Source organism: Ostrinia furnacalis, unplaced genomic scaffold, assembly GCF_004193835.3.
Source record: "Ostrinia furnacalis isolate ACB-3 unplaced genomic scaffold, ASM419383v2 OfSCF0535, whole genome shotgun sequence".
NCBI classification, from domain to species: domain Eukaryota; kingdom Metazoa; phylum Arthropoda; class Insecta; order Lepidoptera; family Crambidae; genus Ostrinia; species Ostrinia furnacalis.
The window spans coordinates 971,875-993,478 of NW_021130774.1; the positions used below are offsets into that span (position 1 = coordinate 971,875).

A 21,604-nucleotide genomic window follows, 5' to 3' on the forward strand; every position below is an offset into this window, starting at 1 on the left:
GAAAAGGCGACAAAAAGCATATAGGTCCCTTGATGTTGAGTTATCATCACTGCCCGTGCCCATGGCAGAGTAATGGATGACCTCAGGATAAATAATGGTTCCCATGGACTGGCAAATGTATGATATTATGAGAATATAATTAATTTCATTTTGAGGCTGATTTCATAAAAAAGTGGAAATAAAGAAGAAATAAGAATGCTCAAAATAAAAACAAACGTCTTAATAGCACGTCGATTAAACGAAATAATTGTGCAAATGTGCACTTTGGTACTATTTGCTCACAAAAATAAGCTTGGCTTAAATAAAAAAAAACATAATAGTGCTCGTTATGAGCCAATTGCGCCCCGGGGGCTCATCGTAGTGTTTTTAACCTAAACTAAGTGATATTGCTTAAATGAGCTAACATTATGCTAAAAAACGAATTAATTTTAAATGAAACATCGAAGCTATTCTAGGAGATTATTTTTATGCGGCTAATTTCGTCTCGTAGTCATTTAATTCACAAACGAGACAAAGTAGGGTAACTAACAATGTTATCAACAACACATTTATTGATTCTTACTTTTATAATGTTCGTATTACAACTTTATCAAATGCAAGCTTTGAATGTCGATACGTTTCAGATTATTTACCTTTCGATTTGAAGCACAGAATAGTACGAAGCCTACACGCTAAAAACGTGTGAAAAATATTGTAACAAATCCAGTATATTGATCATGCTTGAATATGTATGCGGAAATATAAAAATAAAATATTACAACACTCCGAAAAACATGCCAGCGAAATGGAGTCCATATTTTAAAAAGGGACAGTCCGTTGACCGGTACTACCATTTTTAACCCACAATGGAAAAGAAGGGTATGTTGTTTATGTACCTACAGCAACAGCACAAACAGACCATACAATTTCGGTGCACAATCATCTATTTTTAAACTAAATTAGATGCCACAGTTAGTTTAATGCATACGTCGTCAGTCTTTGGCATCATAGCTCCCAAACGAATGAGTACATGTTGTTATGGTAAAGTGCTTAGGTTCAAAAATTACCTAAATTGTTTCAAGAGAGATATTTCATGAAGTTTAAAAAAACGTGAGGATCTAGCTCAGTACTAATTTATTTCAAAGATGAGTCATCACAAAATAAAAATACACTTTCAGGACCAGTACCTCTAGCTAGTATGAACAACTTTCGTCTTCGAATCGTTTGGGTATTCGACAAAATTCGATACTCAACCTTCGAATTAAACGATAACGTGAGAATTTTGATTCTCAAAATAAGTTTCGTGCAACCATTTTCACTTTACGACACGTTCAGAAGGGCGCTGTTGTAGTTTTCGTACTAAATATTTTGATGGCGATTCGAATACGCAAACGATTCGAACTCGAAAGTTTTTCGTGCTAGCCGTACAGACCACAAGGAATATCTTTCCAAATAAAGAATAACATTTGAAGTAAAATAAGAGACGATTGACTTCTCGAGCCTGTACCACTATTCCCTCGGCACACATCTCGTCTTCCGAACCAGAAACAACTTAATCTACCCGCAAAGCGTTCGATCGTCAAAAGTTTCTCGATAAAGAACAAACTTCAACTTTTATTGTCCCCAAGTGTACGGGACCCTCAAAGGGGTGACGGATGGGATAATTCAGGGAACCCGAGACAGGCCCCGGTCCATAACTAATGTGACGTATGGCCCCCCTGAGGTCTAGGGCTGCCACGCCTTGGTCGTCCAACTCCGAATTTAATTAAGTCTGAGATGGGTAGCAAACTTTGATATTGTGTGAATCAAACTGTTTTAACTCTGATTTATGCGGTACATAATTTAATTTATTACGTGCACTTACACCTATTCTCAGCTTACTTAATTTTTTATGTCTTGGATTCACAAAAAGACAAACCAAACTTTTCTCGCCATCAAAATTAATGATAGCAAAAATAAACCAGATCCATTTCACGCATCACAATGTAAAATCAGACAACGAAACCATCATTAATCCATTTCCCTCTGAAAGCAATATGGCCGCCCGATCCCGCCATGAATAAGTCATGCCTTCAAAGGGATCCGGTTTAAAAGCCTCTTTGCACGCAATTTCATATCTATACCAACACGAGAACCGCAAATTTGGCCAATTAGTATACGTAATTGAAACATTAAACCCCATTTGGGCCCGTCTTGTCTTCAATCAACAATGTGTGACAGCCCTGCACAAAGTCGACTGTAAAGCTGCGTTCACACTAGGCGTTTCGTATCTCTATCACTGTTATTATGATTTCTCTTGCACATTATTTTCTGAATGACTGACAAAAATTCTAACACGGTCTTTGAATGAAAAGGTTCGTCACCTTAGCGTCGGTTTTCGCTTGCACTAGGTACTGTAAGAGTCAAACCTGCCAACATAACAGTGCAAGAAACAGTGCTGCTAACATTTAAATAAATATGACGTTTGCTAACGAATAAGGTTTTGCTTGTTTATTTTTCTATCCCATCATCAGTGCAATGCAATGATGACATTGACCAATTGACAATAGTTTTTTTTATTTTATAAGAAATAATATAACGGCAGGTTGAACCAACAAGAAGGTTTTAGTTTAGCAATCATAATAATAATCTTGACAAGATAAATCGTCAAACAACTTTGATCTGAATAATTTTGAACTTTACTGACGAACAGTTAAAGATTATTTTCTCTAACTCGAGATTATTCTGTAACATAGTTTCAAAAGGTAATATTCCGTAATATGTGCTCATTTGAAAACTGACGAACCTTTTCATTCCGTGACTGTACAATATCATGCAGATATCACTTAGCCTATATTACGATAGCGATGATGACAGTGATACAATAATGCCGACCATTTATAAGTGCAAAATGGCATCGCAGTGATAGATACATCAAATGTGGTTCCGATCGAAGTACCTATTTTATTATTCTGTGTCCCGATGAAAAAACAATAAATTAATTAATTTTAAAATTCATAATATAATGATTAAACAAAAACGCAAAGCAACAAATTATGCCATCTTGATGAGTTTTCAGCTACATACGCGCACTCGATGAATAAATGACGCAATTTTACTACAAATATGCATCCAGCTTTATAGGTCCCTTCGGCCGAGCTAAACCGTACCTTCAATCGGCATGTCTAGTCAACCCTATTGTTTTAATAATAAAGTCTTATTTTCAATGGTCGATGAGTACAGTCGGCTCGTAAAACGGACTTATCGAGTTTAATTATAGTGACGACTGTACCCTTTGTTGGCGCTACCGTGAATTATAGCGTTCGTGTCGGGGCTTAATCGGTCTAATTCAGGTTTTATTGTTGAATGTTTATTGTTTATCTCGATACAACGGAGGTAAATTGGCAAATACTGCATTTGACAGTCATATAATAACTTCTGCTTTCAATTTCTGGCACAGACATTCTAAGGTTTGTTTTTCGAGAACGAATTTCCTGCTGTTTGATTAAAATGCGTCTATTTTGATATTTTGTCAGCTAAATAATTAAAATAAGTATGTGCCTACATGAGTAAAAAGTTTGGTAACACAATCTTTTAAAAAATGGAGAAAGGACACACAATATTTTTTGACATTAACGGTAAATTCATACGTTTTCGAAACTCCAAATTACTCAAAGTATAAATTTTCAGGGCATTAAATATCAAACGTAAAGTGATTTCCTTCGAAAATTCTCTGTATTAACCAACGCACGAGGGATTTTATAAAGGTTCCGCTTTTACAAAACATAAAACAACTCTGTGTAGGTACATTGTGTGTGTTGAGAGCCAACAAAAAGGGCAGACTGATGATGATAAATGTAGTTTATTTCACACGTGGCTTAATGGCCATTTCCATGTTCTCAGAGTCCAGGGAATAACTAAAGACCGACCGCGAGGGTGACATAAGCCGATTTACATAAAAATGTCTTTACCTTTTTCCATCAGTCAAACGTTAAAAACACCTTTTGTCTTGGAAAATCTATTTTGAAACCACAAATATTTAAAAAAAGAGAATTTTGGGAAACGGGTCATTCAAATTAGGTTTATAAAATTAGGTTGTTCCTTGTTTATTAAACTTACGAACGTGTATTATTAACCTCTACTTTTATGGAAGACGGTAGGCCTGTAATTAAACGAATGAAAGAATCTAAACTCGAGAAGGGATTCATCCAATCAGACTTGAATCTATCTTGTACGTTAATCGGGATTTGAGAATATATTTCTAATGCACTTCTACTCTAATGCCATGTTGTACCTTGTTGTAGGTACACAACACAAACATTCAAAACAAAACTTATAAATGGTACCTAAGTCAGTAAAATTCCGGGAAGAAATTCCGCATTACATTAAAATCTGACTGGAACTAGGTAACTAAGTATTTAATTGAAAAACAAAAGTCCCCCTTGACTTCATCAATTCATTCTAACCACCACGTCTGTACAGTTCTGAAGTTTACGACATTGTGAAATAATACCATCAAAAACCATCCAGTAGCTTTTACGTGAAAGAGTAACAAACATTCATCCATCCCACAAAATTTTGTAAAATATGTATTTATGTTAAGTACAAGTATAGACAGAGGATATTATGTCTTTAAAACGGTGACAGAGCTAGACCACATACGAAACGCGTGTTATTCTGTAAATGAACAGTCGTTTCAGAGGTTAATGAGGGAAGCCACTTAACGACGCCATGTCATGCATGCCGTGGCTTGACACAGTTAAGATTTGGCTCGTTATATAAATAGATTTTATATAAAAACTGTGGTTTTAGACGAGCAAATTCACCCTTTGTTAGCGACCGAGTTCGTTGCGACGCTTTCTTTCAAGGTTTTGCAAATGTACGCCAAAAAAAGTCAAAGAATAACAATCTCCGATGAGTAATGCATGTGAAATCAATATAAGAACAATAAAATTTTAAAGGTAGAAAATGACTAAACAAAGAATCTGTTAGCAGGGTCTTTGAAGACCAGTAAGAGTCCTGCAATATGTAGATAGAATATACATGTGGAATTGAAAAAAGAAACATATTATAGTCGGATTGAGAACCTCCTCCATTTTTGAAGTCGGTTAAAAATTACAAAGCAATTCAATTAATTGACTTCTTTTAAGCTCTGTTTAATGTGACTTCACCTGACTTGAAATCTGAGGTATCTTTTTACAATTTTTGTGTAAAACCTGATCTTGACCTCTCTAATAGAAAATAGCTGTCTGAAATCGTAAATTTAAATTTATTTTTAAATTTTTGTCTATAACTCTAACCTTGAACTCTACTGGACGTAGACAAATACGAGTATAAACTAGCGGTCATGATTGTCTGGACCCAAAAGAAAAACGATAACCGTCCGTACAAACTTACACACATCTCAACACACCCTTTGTACAAAAACACGGGTATTACCCCATTTATGAAGGGTTAAAGCGGTATTCGTTTCAAATATTCTCCGTATCGCGAAGGTTGGATCGCTCGTGCTTTGCTGAGCGTAATTTATAAGGGCCAGTGTCCACAAAGGTGCGGTGCAGAGACGAAAGGAGATGTGCGGCGAAGCTGGCTATTTCCACTAAAGCGGAGCGGAGAAGAGCGGAGAGGCGGAGATGTGTTGCGCTGTGCCGCACTGCCGCAGCTATCGAATCAATATCTCTAAAAGCGAAAGGTCACTGATTGACTGACTCACTCATCACGAAATCTCAGAAACTACAAGTGCTAGGAGTCTCAAATTTTGCATGGGGATTCCTTTTAGAACGTAGGTACTCAATAAGAACGGATTTTACGAAGAGAAACCCCCCTTGGGGTTAAAACGGGATTTACGGTACGAAGTCGTGGGCGGCCGCTTGTTCTATAAAAAACAAGTCCGCCCGACACTTCTCCGCTATTTTGCTATCGATCCATTTCCACTCCGCTTTGTTTCAGTGGAAATGTGGGAATAATGAAATCTGATTGGTCATTCAAAATACTTCTCTGCTCCGCTCCGCCTTAGTGGAAACCGGGCCTTACGAAGGTTGAATCGCTTTGCTGAGCGTAAATTATAAGGGGCAGATTGTTCGCGAACGTTGAATTCTTAAAACGAATGTTTGATCACTTCACACTTCGTATTGATCCGAGTACGTGTAACGCGTATCTTGAATAATGTTCGTTTAATTGAGTGGTTCAGGTTTTACGTGGAATTTAAGACTCTTTTGGTAGCTATGAGGTTTTAAATCGCTGACTTGAGAATTTATGGGCTGCCTTACGTCGGATGTAGCTTAATCGTGGACTGGTTGATATAATCTGCTATTTCTTTATCAAATGGGCATGATTACAAAAATACATATATTTTCAAATATTGTATCTCATGAAGGAACTCAAGATCATTGGATCGAAAAAGTTCATTTACTAACCACTAGATTACAGAGGCGCTCTTGACGCAATTGATCATATTGTTTCACTTAGGTACGCGATCTATTTACATTGCAATAATACTGCACTAAATAACCATTTCCAATTATGACATTATCTACTAATAACTGACCTAATAACCTCAGCTTTACGAGCAAAATTACCCGAACTCTACTAGCGTCTTGATAACGGACACGTATACCATATAAACTTCCACGACCCCGGGTATTTACACCACTTAATTGTAATCACGCATACGCAAACAGATTTGCACTACTCGCCGCTAGATGGCGATGGTACGCTGTTAACTCGCGGTGGTAAAGTTTTTGTTGAGTTACATATTCAAATAAAAAAAGTTAAGTCTTAACTGATGTAGTCACTGTGCATCGGTACAAGTATAATTGAAGACGTCTGTAAGGATAAAGTACTGAATAAATAATATAGTAAGACAAATTATTCTTCAAACTATACATTATGGCATGTTATTGTGGCAAAATACAATGTCATAGCTAAATCTATGGAGTGGGTATTACACATCAGAAATGTTTATTTATATTGCAGATTGCCCAAGGTATTAATTTGCCTCAAATATCGCTACACAAATCCTCAAAATAACACAAGCACGTGACCCGTCACCAACGCCCTGCGGATTGGGTTATTAATTAGGACTCGCTTTAATTGTTATAACCACAATAAAGGGCCCATTTGAAGACGGTCAGGCTCTAAATTAACAGTAAAGTATAGAATTACCCTGCTACCTACTCGATATTGAACAATAACATAAAATAAATTATTTCGGTAGAGAAACAGGTATTTTCAGATAATTATTTCTTAACCTCGACACGGCTATTTTGATAATTAGACCAATTATTTCATAACCTACTGACATTTCAAGATCTTCGTTAACTTTTATTATATTTTTAATTAGTCATCCGTAAGACCAAGAGCTACAAATCAACATTAATTTTTAAATGGGATTATTATCCAAGCCTAATAAAATTGTGAAAAGGCAGACAGACCTTTTGAAGCATAAAATAATCCCTGAAGCAATTTTGGTATAAATAAATAGAGCACTTACCTACTTTAGAGAAAGTTTGAACTTTTGAGAAGGACATAGCCTACTTTTAGTCGAAAAAATAAAACTTGAGTATTATTGACGATCACAATAGTATCGGTCGCAGTGATACTAGGACTTTATTGGACTAGAATAGCCGTTCAACTCAAATAAAAAAATAGAGTATTATTACAAAATAATGTAAACTTCTAATCATTAGACGCAATAGATCGTTTCATCCATGAAGACGCGCCCCACCATTCTTCCGGCGATTCCCTCCACCAAAAATTGGTGGGGCGCGTCTTCGTGGATGAAACGATCTATACCAGGCATTGGACAAATCAAGCCTTGAATAGATAGTATTACCGTGCCTTGAACGTCCTAAAAAAGAATATTCGCCCTTTTATGTAGTTTTATCTCCATCAGTCAGAATCTCTTAGTAACGAGAACTAGAAAGATTTTGAAAATCGCTTTTTGCTTTTGACTAGACTAGTTGCTAATTAAAAACCCACAAGATCTATCAAACTAGCCCAGGCGTTCAGAATCTAACAAATATTACTGAAGCACCGAGCGAAGGCATTTCCTTTGTGCCTTCAGGATCATATTAATTACTTTATTCATATTAATTACATTATGAAAGCAGCTCCAATCCAGGCTCATTTAAGTATTCTCAATGCATATGACTATAAAACTTTTTTCTACTATTGTTCTTTATATCGTTTGCTCGATCGACCCTCATGCCTTAGGAGAAGTTGCAGAAAATTTATGTAAATAATCATTAATTGACTTTGTATGCGAGTAGAAAATATATTCGGGACGTGTAATTAGCACCTTTTAAAAACCTACGTGAAATCACTTTAATAATCACCTGAGCTTATTTATTTATCAAGTACAATAGGTAAAGATTATTATGTATATAATACAGTTTTTATAGCTACAATAATTTAAAATGTATTTTATAATTAAATCATGCCCCACCAGAGCCTTGGCTATTTTGGATGAAGTGCGTTAATTGAAAAACAACTGTAATTTCGAGAAGCTAATTTTCCAATTAGTTAGCCATCGGTTTAATTTTAATTGGGTAACGAGTAAAATGAGTGGTTAAAAGCTACGTCACTGAATTATTTACACATGAGTACTGCTTTAATACAATATTGCGTTTGGCGCTCGCAAAAGGTATTATTTACAATAATAATTAATCAATCAAAGTATGATTCATGGAGTAAAACCCTATCTAATTTTATACCACTGGTACCTACACAACCATTTTTTATTAAGAATTGATTCCCTGAATCAAATACCCAAAACAGTCATAAGAAAAAGCCAATATCAAGAGTTTGCAAATTTTAATTCCAACTGGAATACTAAGAAATTCTATTTTTGGCTAGACAATATGACTTCAAAGGATCAAATATATTTTCAATAAGGATATTTTTAACGCACGTAAAATACTTGTATCTTATCGTATCATACATCAAAAGAGATGAACAACCCTTTTGTGACGGCTCGAAATCCATCGGATTGTCTTGAATTTTCGTCTCTCCACGAATTTTTATTTTTGGCCGATTCATAAATATTTGGGAAACGGAAAGTTGGACTTGAGCCAAGCCCGTTGCGTGGCGAGACGGGTGCGTGACGCGTCCGCGACGTGGCTAATTACACAGTGTATCACGAACCGAGATTGCTATAGCAATGTTGTTAAATCCTGACGTATGGTAAAATTCACGCACCTAATTACTAGCCAGAAGTTTGTATATTTTACCCTTTAATTTATGTATATCCTTTTAACCAAATGGTAGGCTAATGTAAGGAAATAAACCACGTTTGAGGCGAACAGTCTTTCAGTGGTCTAAGCACGAAAGGTAGCAAATAGGTACAAACATACTAGTAGGCATAATGTACTTTAGCAATTTTGTAATTATACAAAAGCTAAACTCTTGACAAATACGGCGTTATAGCAAAAAGTCGATTGTAATGTCGTCTGGAAGCCTGTATGGAATAATGGCTGTATTTTTTTTTCAAAAAACTCTACTAGTTGGAAGTTTCCTACCAACCAGAAAACAAAATGGAAAAAATAACGCATAATTATTATAATATCCTGGCCTTAAAAGTACATATTATTATGTACATGGCATAAGCTATTCATCATAAAATGTTATTCCATTTACTTCGATAGTAATAATCAACACTGTAATCATTATCAAACGATACTTCGATCTTTATTGTTGATACCGATTATTTAATAGATACACATATTTATCAAGTCCTTGATAAGATAATAAGAAAGGTAGAGATACGAAAAATAAGTAGGATCTCAAACATGATATCCAATAAATTATAGGAGTAAGTCAATCATGCGTGACCCTTGACCTTCGCCCGTGTGACCCTCTGTCAGTATAAATGGCGTCACATTTGACAGCTTAAAAGGTCAAGACAGCTGCTCATCCCTTTAAAAGGTGCATGTGTCGGGTGATAAATCATTCCTAAGTCCGTGAATCATGTAGAGACTTTGTCATGTAGAGAACAGTCTTTGTTATGACAATAATGTAGGTATTCTTTTTTGTTTGTTTTACATTTGAACTCTGGCTTGCATTGATAAGGGTGGTTGAATATAGATAAAGCATGTTTTAACGCTAAAGAGAAGCAGTCTTCATTTGTAATTTAAAACAAAACAACGTTTTAATTTCTAATTAGTTAGTTATTACTTGCTTCATTCTGTATTTCAACAGTTAAATATGAACTAGCCTTCAAACAATAAATTGGCCCAAATATTGGATTTCAATCAACCACAATCTTAATTCTATTCTCAAGTTAGGATCGAGATTTGAAAGAGCTTTGTTTCTTAATACCAGGGTAAGGCCCGTATTCTGTAACGACGATATGACTCGATACTAATTGATATAAGATCTCTTTCACGATCTCCAAGTAAAGTTCTAAGTACATAATTACTTCCTGAATAATAGTAAGAAGTGTTTTAACGCAAAAATTTTCAATGTCATGGTTTTGGTTGCTACTCGGACTTTAAGCAACGAGTTGGCTTATTTGACACTTAACTCAGAGATGTGGTGTACGAGGATCTAGAAATTTAAATTCAACAATCACAGGCCTAAAGGTATTTAGGCCTGTGATTGTTGAATTTAAATTAGATTCGTTCAGAATATTTTTACTGTTAAAATCCATTAATTTGAAATCGGTTTGTATTTTTATCAGTAAGAGCAAACTAGGAAGCACAACCGATGCGTTCTTAGGCTATTAACCTACTCGATTTATCAACAAAGAATGTTCAGAGCAGATACTTTTTTGTGTAACATCTGGTGAGGACAAAGGCACGAATGTTCGTCCGAGTCGATAGCAGGTAACTTTGAAATCCCTTCTATTATTGTTATTGTACAGACGTTAATAAAACAATTTTGCAATGAATCAGAGGAATGTTTGCCTTTTGTTCTATTTGTGCAAGAGCCGTGTAAGTATTTTGACATTAGAGCAATTAGTAATTAGTGCAATTTTAATTACTCGTCTAAATTGCGCTCAAGCGTTTATTTTTAGTACAAAATTTTGTCTATTTTATTTTTGACCAGTTATTCTTTGGGGACGTACAAATGGTACCTATTAAAATGGAGTAAAGTGGACATAATCAATTTGTTTTCATTGAAATAATTATGAATCAATGTTATTATTCTGAATAGATACGTAGCTATTTTGATGCAATTCATTATTTACAAGTGACGTAAGTTTTACTCCCAAGACCTTGATGAAACGTTTATTTATTAGTTTATTTTATTGTTAATGAGTATACTAGGCTATTGAACCGATAACACACATTGTTTCCAACGGAACTCTTATCACTGTTACTAATATTATCAGTGCGCTATTATCAAAGACTTTGGAATATTTAAAATAATTAGGTAGAGATTTATTCATACATGGTTATCAAATTTTTTAAAAATAAATTGCTCCTTTTTGCCTTGAAATCCTCGACTTTGCCATGCGATTCATTTAAAAAAATTTCAATCATTTTCCTTTATAAATATGAAACATAATAAATTAGTATCATTTGGTAATCATAGAAAACAAAGCCGGAAAAATAAAATTCCCTATATTCCCGGAAAACGTGTCAAAAACACGTAAAATCCCAAACAACGACGTAGAGTCCAATAACCTAAACAAAAAAAATGCCTAACTACAACTCTCACCCGACCAGAATAATCTTCCAATCAACCACCAACGAGTCACAGAACGAATTAACAATTTATTTAATTCAATGCACAATATAAAAATAAAATATTTAAAATCGCGCGTATGAACTCACTTCAACACGTGTTGTCTTGACGCGCGAGTGTCAAAATGTTCCCGAGTCCAGACGAGAGTCCGCGACGGCGACCGAACACAGAATAATCTTGTATTTACTAACGACTGAAGTAAAGGAAGCCCTTTTGAATGATACCATAACAACCGTCCACAATTTTATAACCCTTATCACGCACGGCATAAAGCTGATACGAAACGCACAAACAAGTCAAATGTAAATAATCATGTAGTAAGCGACGCGAATCATGCTATTTCGTTCTTTTAGTACCAAAATGGAGGGCGAGACAGGGATAGAGATATTAAGCAACCCTCGCGCATGTGCATGTGTTCCCTTGATCACCAAGGAATAACCTCAAAAGAATTTTTTTATGTTTCTATCGACAAGTTCTATGATGTGGGGACAGTTAATAGTGGTTTTATAGGCCGCTTTATGACCGGGCCCTTTTTAAGAATTTATAGTTTAACATTTTATATGATAAGTACTTATTCTATTTTTACTATTTTATGATATGTATAAACTTTCAAATTATAACTAAAAACCGCGAATGTTGAATTAAAATGGTCCTTCGGGCCGGATAATAGGTGTTATTATTAACAACATTTTTTAATTCTTCAAGAATTCGTTTTATTATGTTAATAATATTGATAATGAATATTATGTAAACAATAATAGACTTACCCACACACAAAGGCACTGTGTCATTCCAGCTATTATCATCGTAGCACCATATTAATCGCGCCCTCTGTCGGGTGTCGACGAAAACGTAGTTCACGTTGCACATGTAGTGAGCAACGTCATCCTTGCGGTACACGAGGTAACCGTCAGATGGCGCTGGCAGCGTTACGCAGCCAATGCCTGAAAGAAAACTTAGTTTCAAATGCCGTCACTAGATGTCGCTGTACAGATTCGAAATAGTGTTTGTAGATGGCGTTACTAGTTACATTTTTAAGAATTAACAATGTAGAGTCCTAGAAAACTTTGAATACTTGACAAACAGTTATTGCTCTACTTTATTTATTGCAAAATATTACGTTTTGCTTACTCAAAAGGAGTTAACAGGGATATTAGTAATTTGTGAAAAAATACTGGTTTAAAGGTTTTTAAACCTTTAAAAACCTACGGACTTGTTATAAAAAACACTTTAGTGTTCCTTTACTAAATTAATGTATGAAAGCTGAAAACATTGCATTTTCGTATAAATTCAGTTTATTTTGTAACCGATTATTGATACCGTTTGATAGAGCTCGTGAAGCGCTTTCAGGATCAGTGACCAGTTTTTTGGATATCTTGTACAGTTTATAAATAATCGAGTGTGATCATCTTCATCCACTCTGTAAGATCTTTTTGTTTTTGTTTAACCGCCTCTGTGGTCTAGTGATAAGACCACCTGCTTCAGGCGCAGAGGTCCCGCGTTCGATTCCTAGTGGGAGCAGACTTTTCTGTTCGGTTTGGTTGGTGGTAGGGCTTGTTCTAAGTCCTTCTGGCTAGCTACCATCATCTTACCTATGTCTGTCGCCATAACAACAATGTTATCAGCATTGTTGTGTTCCGGCAGTTAGATGTAAGATAGCCAGTACCTCCGTGGTTGAGGATTCCGGGTAAAGCTCGCTTCCAACTTCGGTCTGGTCATCACTTACCACCAGGTGAGATACAGGACAAGAGCTTCCTCGTTGTGGATAAAAAAAGATTAGGTACTCACTTTTATAATGCAGGAGCACCCCTCTCTTCGGGTAGGCGCCCTGCGACCGCGCCTCTACTTTCACGTCCACCGCGTTGGTGGCGCTAGTGAGGCGTAAGGGCAGCTCCACTTGCTCGCAGGATGACAGCATAGAGTCGCCGTTCGAGTCTTGGACCGAGACGTAGTCTTTGCAAGAGCTCTCGAAGGGACCTATACCTGTGAAAACATTGGATAATTATTCACAAGAACTTTATAAATTTTCCTAATACTGTTGGGCCAATCAGGTTCCATAGAGAAACAATAAAAGTAACACCTTTTGTAATACCAATATCTCATAAAAAATTTTTTGTTTCTCACACAATTTATCATCAGCAAGCAGTCATTCAGTTCAGGGAACGTGTTTTTTATATTTGATTTTGGTCCTGTAGGAAAAGTAGTTGTATTTGAGTATTGAAACAATCCTTTTTGATCAAATATGTATATTCATTCATGTAGAGGCTCCTTAAGAGCAAAATGACGATTTGTAAGAACTATTTATTAGTCTAAACAAATAAAGAAATTTTGACTTTTGACTTTTTTTGACTTTTATTAATCATAGCTTACACAGCTATCTGCGTCTTTCTGCTGTAGCTGACACCTAGCAATACACCTAAACAAAGTCCTCTTTGTCTGCTGTACAAATAAATAATCAGATCTTTCTACAAATGAACTTACTCCTCAAACTGACGTCCAAGAACGTCACCCGTATCCTCTGCTCAGGATGCGCCACCAGCCGCCACTGGCAGACATCTTCCACGTAGAAGTTAGGGTACCCTGGGGTACGGATGTAACCTTCGCTGTCCTCGCCCGATATGGCGACGTGGACCTCCCGGTTGCAGTAATGGATTGATAATGTGTCTGAAACAAGAAGATGAATTTAATATAACGAATAATACCACGAGCGGGAAGACGTAGCGTGGGCAGGCTTCCCACTAGGTGGACCGACGATCTAGTGAAGGTCGCGGGAGGTGCCTGGATGCGAGCGACGCAAGACCGGTCGTTGTGGAAATCCTTGGGGGAGGTCTTTGTCCAGCAAATTTGTCAACCAAAAATTCGGCTGAAACGAACGAATGATAACGAATACAGAGAAACAATCCAAATAGCATACAGGTAGTTATTCCATTATTTATAATGCCTACAGTTAGTGCGACATAAGCTTCCCCCCGCCACATTAATCGTTTTCGGTAATGTCACAGAAATGCTTATCAAAATCACTTGACTTCTTTACGAAGCACATAAAATCCCTTAAATTGAAAACTTATAGAAGGCACGTAAGATATTTTTATAAGTAGATTTAATTATATTGGCGACTCTACAATTTTGCATAGTCAAATTACGAGCTGTTTCTGTGACTAGAATTTGTTTAAAAGACCTGTAAATCAGACCTTGTCGTAACAGCCCCAAACACGAATTACTTAACTCCGAAGTGAAAAACCCTGTTACTAACTGACCTACGAATAGGGTTTCAAAACTTCTGGGAAATCTGAGACACTCAAAATTTTCCCGGAACATCTGGTAGGAGAGACCTGTATCCAGCAGTAGACTACATACATGTAGCTGAAACGACGACATAATACAGTGTATGTGCAGTAATTTCGATGTGGTAATTATTGGGGAAGGCCTTTGTTCAGTAGTGAACGTCCTGTGGCTAAATGATGATTATGATGATGACAGTAATTTCATTTTATTATCCCAGAACATTCAGAGCGATTATTATTACGAGAAGGGATAGTAGGTAGACCACACACTCTCCTAGACAGAGTGCCCTCCTTTTTCCCTTCTATAAGAGGCATTCACATTTCTGTAGGTCAGCGCTTAACTCAGTGCCTGAGGTATGAGAGCGACACGGGTGGGTGTTTTTGTAACGTCAAAACGTCAGCGAGACTTCAGGGCACCGATTGCGCTAAATATTTTCAACTAGGTAGGTACAACGTGACTAGTAGACAAACGAAAATCACAAATTCGTATCGCGGTGTCGCTTTGACAGCTAATTCAAACGAAAACAAAACGCAACTGCTTCTTTGTGTAAAAGCTGAAAGAAAGCTACTTTTTCTCAAACTCAAGTCAAACGCCTTCACGAGCATTTGCTGTGTTTTAGCGAAAAAATAAGGTGTTCGGAGTTTTACTGGAAAGTGATTAAATCCGTTGTTTCGTCTTTGTTTGCGTGTGAAGTGTGAACTTTACCGCGATACCGATTTGCACCTCAGCTGGAATGAAAAACAGAGTGCAACTAGTGAAGAAGCGCCAATGAATTGGTGACATTTATAATTAACTTTAAAAAAAATAAAACCGACATCAAATGCGTGAACACAAAAAAAAACTAAAAATTAAAAATATTGCGTATAAAAAAGTTCATCCCCAATTTTCCACCCTTGGGGGTGAAATATTTTCTTCAAATTCGCATGAAACCACCCTTTTGATAATACCTATTCAACAAAAAAAAATCGTTCAAATTGATTTATAATCAGCGGAGATATTGCGTATAAAAAATTTCATCCCCAATTTTCCACCCTTGGGGGTTGTTTTTTCTATTATTAAATTTAAATGGGACCACCCTTGAGGTATTACCTATACGCCGAAAAAAGATTTGTTCAAATCGGTTCATAATTGGCGGAGTTATCGCGTAACAAACATAGAAAAAAAAAACATACGGGTCGAATTGAGAACCTCCTCCTTTTTTGAAGTCGGTTGAAAATTAGCGCAATCGGGGCACTGATCTCCTTCTGATTTGTATGCTCTGTCACGTCATAATATGTCAATGTCACCTCTCCTGTGCCGCTCCCATACCTCAGGCACTAACCTAGTTCAGCGTTAGGCCTTTAAATGTTCGTCTAGCTTTTTATCCCAAAATTCGCAAACATACCCTATTCACCCCATTCACGAATGTCTGTAAAGTAGTTTACTACCCTCCATTCCGATTCACATCAGCCGAACAAGGTTGAACTTGGCTTTGATGGGATCGCGATCGGGAATGGATGTGTCCCGGAGTTTTACAACTGGCAATGAAACTGACCTTCTGACGCTGGTTTTGTTCGGATTTTATCGGTTGTCTATAAAGTACTTTTTTGTGTAGTTCTGTTTTAGACAGATACTTACTTTTGGTCTTTATAAGTTAATTCAACAATGATATCAATTACCTACTTCCAAAGTACGAGTAAGTATTGAAGAGGTTGTGCTTTAGAGACTAGATGGATAGACATAACTTTTACATGCTTGTACATTGGCACATTTATAAATATTACTATAGTATAAATAACTATATCAAGTAATCCGGAGTTAAAATGCTCCTGCCCATTTCAATAACAGCGAGAGTCAAACCTTTAACCGCCGCGGTTTCAGTAACGTAAGCGAACAACAAGGTCATGCTATCTTTATTAAACACAATGCAAAGCATTTTAAATATATTTTTCTTTTATTTTGCCACCACCTAAGAATCGTTAGAGCGTTAGTTCTTTCCAAAGTGATATGCCAACCAACATAAATACTCTAACACAACTGTCATAACAGTTTTATGCCCTTTCATAGATCATATTCATCGCAATATAAATATTTTGATAGCTTCTAATAAAAGCACTATTATGCTATTGCCTGTAGACAGTCACCCGTTGTATTATGACATTCTGTCTAGTGTTTTGTTTTCAGGGTTGGTCCTTATAAGTTACTAGCAGCCGCCCGCGACTTCGTACGCGTGGATCCCGTTTTACCCCCTTAGGGATTTAATTTAGCAAAATCCCATCTTAGTGACCACCTACGTTCTAAAAGGAACCCCATGCAAAATTTGAGACTTCTAGCATTTGTAGTTTCAGAGATTTCGTGATGAGTGAGTGATTCAGTGACCTTTCGCTTTTATAATAGTTGCAATAGGCGTTATTCTACTAAAGCCTGGTCCGTGAGCACGTAGAATTTTGACCAATGACCCCAAGCTACTACCCCTAGCTTGGGGTCAAAATTCTACGTGCTTACGAACCAGGCTTAAGCGTTTGTTAATATGCTGTTGACTCTACAAGTAACCAAAATATGCTTACCTACAATAGCTCCGATTTGATAGTGTCTTTTAGAGAAAAAAATGCGTTTCTCGTTATCTATATCCTCCATCATAATCATCATTAGGTCATTTAATGCACGACCCTCTAATTTACCCTGGGGTAAATATGTAGAGCATTTCTGAGATTTAGAGTCTGCTGCACTTCAATCACTAGCTAGACAAGTTGTGGAGGACAAAATAATGTTCTAAAATGTTTTTGTCACTTGATGATGGTCATATTCTACTTTGTTGCAACCACACAGTTGACTTTACAGCTACTATCCTCAATATTTTCGACATTTTCATGAGCAAGTATTCCTGCACGCAACAAACTCCTTTACTACCCTTGATAGTTTAGAATTTTTACGAGCTATTTCTCTCATTTTCTTCAGTTTCTTTAGTAGCATCCCTACCACCGGCGCCGTCCTTTATGCCCATATTCGAAACAAAAAGCGGGAACATCTCCATTGTGCGTAATTGAACGGGGACGTTTACGGGCCTTTTACGGCTTTTTTTACGTCACGGGGCCGTTGACACCTCGTGCCGAATTTGGGTTAATTTAAATGAGCCATTAAAGTATTTGAACATGACTCTTACGTAACTGATCATGTTATTGTTTTTTACACGTTCATGGACACAAATACCACGTGGTATGGTAAAATGATAGTAGAGAATTTCATATTTAGCAATTTCCACGCCAATTGACTTATTGTGGCTTAAATTCGTGCTTACACCGCTTGCATCGTCATAGGAGGAGGTGTCACTTTTCAATTTGAATAAACTCTCCTTAAATGGCTCTAAAAGTGTATAATTACGTGACGCGCGACAAAGACTAACGCCCGTATTGGCAAACATTACTATGAGGTCTCACAGGGCGCGTGTCGCACAGGGTGACACACGAACCAATCACAGAGCTCTATTCAACGCTGTTCGTTCGATTTGCTGCTTCACTTAAGCAAGCGTCGTTTGTGAATACGGGCGTACGGTCTGTGATATAAATCCAGTTGTATTGAGGCAAATCTAATAAATCTCTGGGTAAATACTTTTAGCCTTTAGAAAAGAAGTAAGAACAACTGCTTTCCATAAATACGAAACAAAATCTGAAACTAATACCGACTTGAATCTAACAAAAATAAACCTCAAACCTCTATCTGTTTGAATTTTATTACATCAAGTATTTATATTATTTAGATAACTGTTAAATGAATTGCAAATCAAAGTCCGACCAAAGCCAGATCAAAGAAAAACATTTCACATGCTTCCGTCAGACTCATTAATTTACAATCCATTTTCCGATACTCAAATCAGAGTTTATTTTTGATTCTGTACGATATACGTACCTACAGGGTATTTTTTACACGATTTAGAAGATTTGGCATATCAAAATAAACACTATGGAAACGCATGTAGTGTTATTATTCGTTAAACAATATGAATTAAGCGTTAAACATATACTAATAAATATTATTTTTTATGTATCTGGGGGCACGGCAGTGCCCCCACCAAGTCGAGCAAAAAAGCGGCACGGCCGTACCATCCTTTTCTCGAAGCAATTCAGGCCATTTTCGACGGCCTGTAACTTCGTTGTTGATAAAACTAGAAGGCTGAATTTTCATTAGCTATGCAGGCATTGTAAAGACACGGTATATTTAAAATTTCATTCAATTTGAACCAGTAGTTTAAGAATTATAACGGGTCAAAGTTACTTAATTTTGTCACTCACTGACTCACTGACTCACTGACTGACTCACCGATCATCAAAATTCTAAGGCACTTCTAGCAGACCTAGAAGCTTCAAATTTGGAATATAAGTAGTGTTTGGTGTATGAATCAAGGAAAAACTAAAATATTTGGAGGCACGGTAGTGCAACCGCCAAGTCGAGTAAAATTTTTCAATTTCGCCAAGTCAATATATTTATGTAAAACGTTAAAGATTTCCTGGCCTGGACTTGGTATTACATGGATCTCACAACTTTTTACCGTAGTAACAACTGAGTTGCGAGACTTGGTTTTTTTGACAAGTATTGTTTTTGATGGGATAGTTACTGACTGTACATAAATGGAGGAAAGAATTCGACTGGCCAACTTTCAGTGCAAAACGCCAACATGTTTCAGGTCTAAAAATACACCAGCTACGCAATGACGTACGTCAGACGTGATGCTGTGGAACGATGATGTCATGGATGTAAGGAATGACAGCAGATTACACTAACATGTCTGTCCATGAGTTCGGAGAGTTTATCTATTAAAGGTTGGTATTCTGAACGCGTAGTTTCGTTTCATCTTTGGGGAAATCATCCATTTTCTTGGGGTCAATTTAAAGCTAAATTACCGTAGTTCTTGAGAACTAATAAGCTCTTACGAAATATTATCCTGCTAATATTATAAAAGTGCATGTTTGTGAGGATCAATAATGGTCTCTGTATAAACTACAGCACGGATTTTCATTAAATTTACATATCTTTATGTATTTATATTTCTATGAAAAAACCGAATTTGACGCGGGTAAAGCCACAGGCAAAAACTAGTAAAGTCATAATCGTGACTTTGAACTTTAACCTTCAACGCAAAGCGTTTTTAATCTTCTTGATTGATGACTGTGATTTTGGATATTAAATATACATTTGACTTAAACTTCGATGTTCAGCGAAAAGTAAATAATTTATTAACGCTTTAGTTGTCTATTCAGCTAGCAAGATAATATCTGCATATTTTAAGTTAGCCTTGAGCACATAATAGTACTGGTACTCGTATTTTCGTTATAATCTTATTTTACGCTATTTTTAATCTAATTTAAAGTCTGCAGGCGCAGACAATAATTCCCTTGTAATCTAGTTCAAGTTTAAGGCGCAAAATGTTTAATCCGCCCTACGCAGACGGGCCGCCCGCCTAACGACGGCCGCCCTTGAACTCGACCTGTCCCGCCCAGGTCGTTATGTAAACAGTAACCCGTCTTCAATATAGACTTGGGTCGGTTTGCGTATTATTTTTCAATATTTAGTTTCTTTTTGGGAAAAAGTAGTATTAAAATATTTAAGCATTTAGTAAATAATATTTTAAAATATCTACGTATGTACTGAATTTTGTTATCTATGGTTTTAATTCAAAGCTTTTTAAACTTTTAATTGATAGTTTGGGCCTTTGGTTGTTATGGTTTGTGTTTTAGTAAGTTTTATTGGGTTGTAAGATCAAAACTAAATCAAATTAAACCTAAACACCACAATATACGAAGTAATATTGCAATTTTTCCAATTATTGACTAGACAAACGCATGAAAGCAAATTTATCTAACAGAATGCATCAAAAGATTCCTTTAGTGGGGTCAAAATCAAAAAGATCTGTCGATTTCATACTTAACTGCATTGATTGAAGAAAAAAGTGCATATGAGCGGAAAAAGTGCGAGGGTCGAGTGTTTGCAGACCATTGGAAAAAATATTTATATTTATGTCGCATTTTTGCTCAGTAATAATTCTTAGCACATTTTACAAAAGCGGATAATTGTTTTAACTACGAGTAATCTATAGCAATTAAAATGTAATTCAACAAAAAACATAATGTACCTTAGTACCTAGTGGACTTTATCGAGTAGATACTTTTGTAGTAATGTGTAATTGTGTATAAAAAAATAATTACACATTACTACAAAAGTATCTACTTACTAGAATAGAATGAAAGATAGTGAATGCCATTTAAGTGGGGTATTACACGACTCTCATCACCGGATTCAAGCTCAAGCATCCGTCTATGGTCTATGCCTTGGGTCTTATTGTACTCCGAGTATTGTTATGAGATTAAAACCAATCATAGGCTTGAAATCTATGCTCTTTGAATCGAATCTTTAGCATAGTTGATGATTGATAATTGGAAATTTGATCTTTTCGTAAGGCCTAAAGCCGGGTCCAGTTGGTTGTAATTTGTAATGTAATCCACCGTGTAATATAACACGAATTCTACATGTGGACGACACTACGAGCATTACATGTAAAGTGCTGCCCATACTATTTCCATTACATTACACGACACATTTCATTACGCGTTACACCCGTCTAGACCCGGCTTTAAACTTAGTTTTACTCGTACGAATTTGGTTCCCTAATTCCCGGGTTTGCCTTCCTGCCAATCGGTCA

The 21,604-nt window shown here is 36.3% G+C and overlaps 1 protein-coding gene across 1 annotated transcript in view; it reads right to left on the reverse strand.

Annotated features, from left to right (window-relative positions):
- LOC114366102 (uncharacterized) overlaps nucleotides 1–21,604 on the reverse strand; it is a 52,496-nt gene that overhangs the window by 14,834 nt on the left and 16,058 nt on the right. The window contains exons 3-5 of the mRNA XM_028322887.1: nucleotides 14,128–14,310; nucleotides 13,435–13,629; nucleotides 12,414–12,590 (exon numbers count right to left, since the gene is read on the reverse strand). Coding sequence (XP_028178688.1) covers nucleotides 12,414–12,590; nucleotides 13,435–13,629; nucleotides 14,128–14,310 — 555 coding nt within the window. The remainder of the gene's footprint in view (nucleotides 1–12,413; nucleotides 12,591–13,434; nucleotides 13,630–14,127; nucleotides 14,311–21,604) is intronic.